The sequence below is a fragment of the Nicotiana sylvestris genome, chromosome 2 (genome assembly GCF_000393655.2).
Source record: "Nicotiana sylvestris chromosome 2, ASM39365v2, whole genome shotgun sequence".
In the NCBI taxonomy this organism is placed as follows: Eukaryota; Viridiplantae; Streptophyta; class Magnoliopsida; order Solanales; family Solanaceae; genus Nicotiana; species Nicotiana sylvestris.
In genome coordinates this window covers 89,548,121-89,552,119 of record NC_091058.1, presented here as the reverse complement: position 1 = coordinate 89,552,119, position 3,999 = coordinate 89,548,121, and the positions used below count along the sequence as shown (strand labels likewise).

General features: G+C 34.9%; 1 protein-coding gene across 1 annotated transcript; it reads right to left on the bottom strand.

Annotated features, from left to right (window-relative positions):
* Window positions 1-1,139: 1,139 nt before the first annotated feature.
* On the bottom strand, window positions 1,140-2,553 carry LOC104238154 (allene oxide cyclase, chloroplastic-like). Its single transcript, XM_009792443.2, has 3 exons — window positions 2,072-2,553; window positions 1,845-1,966; window positions 1,140-1,750 (listed from the first exon to the last, which is right to left on the bottom strand). Exons 1-3 carry the CDS (start codon window positions 2,463-2,465, stop codon window positions 1,349-1,351), a joined length of 918 nt encoding a protein of 305 aa, XP_009790745.2. The 5' UTR covers window positions 2,466-2,553; the 3' UTR covers window positions 1,140-1,348.
* Window positions 2,554-3,999: the final 1,446 nt, after the last annotated feature.

The window sequence follows — 3,999 nt, the reverse complement described above, 5'->3', positions numbered from 1 at the left end:
CACAATGGTGAAACAAAGTTAAAGAAATTAGTAGTATTTGTTTATGATTTGTTTGGATTGGAAAGAATGTGGAAAAGGAAGAAAACCGGGAACTTGTTATTCAGTATTACTCTTTTGACCCACGGTAAAACCGAAAGTAATTTCTTGGAGCAAATAAATGGGTCCAAGGTAACGAATTTCCTCTACATTATTTGCCATGTCATCCTTTTACAAATCCAAACAGGGTTGAACATTTCCCGACATTTTCCTCTTCCCTTCTTCCAAACAAAAGTTCATCGGAAAATTCTAAGCTTTTTTTCTCTTCACTCTTTTTTGGCGTTCCAAAATATTGTTACTGTTAATTTCATAACTTTCAAAATCCAAATTTACTAGAATATTCACATTTTAAAATGAAGTGATTTTTTAAAATCACAACTTGTATATCCTTTAAATCATCACTCATATATTAGTATTAGCTCAATTTAATATCTACAATTCCGCATCCAATTAAACATTTTCTGATAAAATAAAATGGTGAAAGTATATGACGATTTGATGTGAATGTATACATAAAATATCAAGGATAAGTGGCAGAACCATGATTTTCATCAAGGGAGTAACATAGAACGAAATAAACTCACCAAGAAGTCAAGATAAGACAATGTATAGTATATATACATCTTTTTTTAAAAATTACTCAGCCACACAGTATAATTTTCCGACAAATGGACGTCGCTAACACCCTTGGGCAGAGTAAGATATATTGGTCAAGTTGCGATCGCCATAATTGATGTGAGAATTTGTCGTTGAATACAGCTAATATCAAAACATGGAGCACTTTAAACTGAAAACAACTGGAGCTAATGAGCACTACCAGTAGATAAAAATTGAGAAAAACGTGTCATTTTCAAGTTTAGTAGAGCTCTAAGACCTCAAAACAAATATGTCCTTGCATTCATAATACAACAACCACCAAATGAAAAAGAACTAACTTATTAACACTATCAGTGTATAATATTTTTTTTTTTACTATATTAGAATATTTTACATGTGCAACAAATAATTGTCTTATTTTTCGAGTATTAAATTTTAATCTTTATAAACAATTACTTGTAGTTATTATTTAGTGACCTGATAATATATTTTAAAAAAACTTAAACTCAAGAGAAAAAGATGAACTTACATTGGGGAAAAAAATCCAGTAATGAAGATTGGGCATTACATAATGGAGTACAAAATAGTTAAACAAACTACAATAATTAAGATACCAAAAAGGCAAAATATAAAGGACAATAATTATTTATCCTACAGTTTCATCATTTCCGGAAATGACCCCAAGAGAAGTCGAACTTGCACATCAACACCCCACTCAATTAGTGAAATTTTTCACAGTGGCCCCAGCCTCACAAGCTTTAGCTTCAGGTGCTGGCTCCACCGTCGGCGACGGAGGAACCGCCGTAACCATCAACTCAGACGGCAGATCCGGAATACCCTTCAAGTAAAAAGTGTAAAATAGCTTGAAAGGGAAAATGATTTGCTGCAATTTGACTTGACCGGAAACCCCAGCAAAGATGCCGGATCCACCGGTAACTGCAAGATAAGTGTCCTCGTAAGTCAAGTACGATCCCTGAACGGCGATGTGACCATAATCGCCGAAGTAGAAGCTGTAAATAGCTTCATACCGATCCCCTTTCTTTTCCTCTTCGTGTTTGATCAAAATGCAGAGTCCTGCTGTTATTCCAATTCTCTTCTTTAGGTCTCCGGTATATAGCTGAAATATTATATCAAGGATCAGCATAAGAATAAAATATAAAGAAAAGATTCGTTTTTTTTACTCCTTTTGTGAGAACCAAAAAGGAACGTACTTTGTTGCTAAAGGGGACAAGATCTCCAAGGGAATTGACAGACTTTTGGCTCAAGCGAAGATAAGCAGGGCTACCACGGTCACGCTCATTGAGCTCGTAGACACTAAGTTCTTGAACTTTAGCTGAAATCAACAAAAAAAATAAAAACGCAAGAAATTTTGAGTATGTATCATAGATTGCACATAAGGTGATTGATATTATGTGATACAGAAGTTAAATGTTCTTACTTGTAGTGGAATCAGTTGAGCTGCTCTGACTCTTGCAGTAAAATGACTTGGAGCTAGTGGAGGTGCTGAGTTTAAGAGATTGGGAAATTAGGGGGTTAGGGAGTTTAAAAGGTCTGATCTTTTGAGAAGCAGTAGTAGTTGGAAAGCTAGAGGTTAGCTTAGCAGAGGAAGAAATTGTTCTAAGAGCAGCAGAGGCTGAGGAGGCAGTGGCCATAGCTGCTGAGGAATGAACTTGCAAATGTGTTGGTTTTTTTAGTGGAAAATAAATTACTAGAAAGAAAGTTGGATTGTTGAACGAGGTTGTTGAGGCTTGATGATATGAAAGGTGGTGAAAGTGGTTAATTATATAGTGCTGAGGGGTCCAAATTCCATGTGTGGAAAATGGGAATATCATAAAATTATTGTAAGATCTCTGATTTATGGTTTGATGGACGGCGTAGGATGTAGGATGTGATAATGGGAAGTTGTGTGTGGAGACTGAATAAACATTGCCAATGTGAGAAATGGTGTCTCCACGTGGTTTTTTGTACTTGGTGGTCTGTGCCGCTTTGGATTAGCCAACGGGGAAACTCGCTTTGTGACTTTGACCTTAGTCTTCCTGTCCTAAAGTTGTGAGTTCTAGCCTTTCTAGGAATCCACCTCTCTCACTATAGATGAGATATACTACGTAGTTATGTGTTTCTCCGTCCAATTCTTTTAAACGCTGCTGTTTCTTCTTCTTTTGCTTTTTTTTCTTCTTCAACCTCTTTCGAACCAAATGAAAAATATGATTAGGTGAGGAATAGATAAAGTTCTTTCGAACCTCTTTCACATATAATCGATTCCAAATTGTTCGGGAATGAGATATAGTTACCGTTATCCATAGAAGCTCATACTTTCAATTCATATCAGTATGCTTTTAGGGTTTTTGATATGATTTTCTTATCATATTTGAGTTTTACTTTTCTCGTAAAGGAAAGTTAAAGTATTACTTTAATTATTTTTACTTTTCCTAAAAAGAAAGTATAGATCTTTTCTGTATTTGACAGATTCATTTTTTGGAGAAATAAATTGTGACCTCTATAAATTAAGGATGTCCCCCTCACAGAAAAACAAAAAAAAGAAAGAAATACCATCCACAATATAGTTATAATTTACTTGTAAAATGGTATATTTGAATTTATAGCATGGTTTATAGACGAGCGAATCGATACGACCCAAAAATAATACTTAAATGAGAAAAAAAGCAAGATGCCAAATGAAATTAAGGAAGATAACAAGCCTGAGAACTTAGCCTTTCCGATAACAAGAATGAATGCAATGTTCAAGTGTTAAAATTGCGCGTAATAAGACAATAGATTATAGTTTTTTGTGTACAGAATATTTCGTATCTGCAATGGATGTCAATACTTCTCTTTATGGCCTTATTCAGGGAGACAAGATCCTCAAATCAAGCACCTCTTGAATGAGAATAAAATCATTATTGATGGGTGCATAACGGCTGACTATAAATGCAAATATTCTCTATAGACAACTGCCCATTGACTGTTACCCGATGACAATGCTTTGAAACTTTGTTTCCGGCTACTTTGTCTTCGGGACTTGTTCAGCACTACCTTGCAGTCGGTGCCAACTATTTGCTGACTCACATCCCACCTGTATTTAGTTCCACGTGTCACTCCGTCGTTCGCCCAACTGTCATTCACCAATTTTACCTTATATAGTCCTTAAGAGAGTTTTATTTAGGGAAGATTTTTCTTTCCATAGCTCTTTATATTTTTATATTAGTTTTCTCATATGCATGTCAATTGATCAAAACCTTATTATAGTATATTTTGCGTTTTTAGTATAATTATCTTTGTCATCTCATTTATCGTCTTCAAGGTCTGGTTTATTTGCTTCCACATGACGCCTTGTTATTTTTTATCCCAACAAATGATGTCAAAGCC

Bases quoted from the DNA above. Each gene is read 5' to 3' on its own strand.
- LOC104238154 (XM_009792443.2), bottom strand. From the start codon at position 2,465: ATGATATTCCCATTTTCCACACATGGAATTTGGACCCCTCAGCACTAT. The intron at 1,967-2,071 runs GTAAGAACATTT...TGTTGATTTCAG, and splicing joins CTCAACTGATTCCACTACAA to CTAAAGTTCAAGAACTTAGT. The intron at 1,751-1,844 runs GTACGTTCCTTT...ATAATATTTCAG, and splicing joins TTGTCCCCTTTAGCAACAAA to CTATATACCGGAGACCTAAA.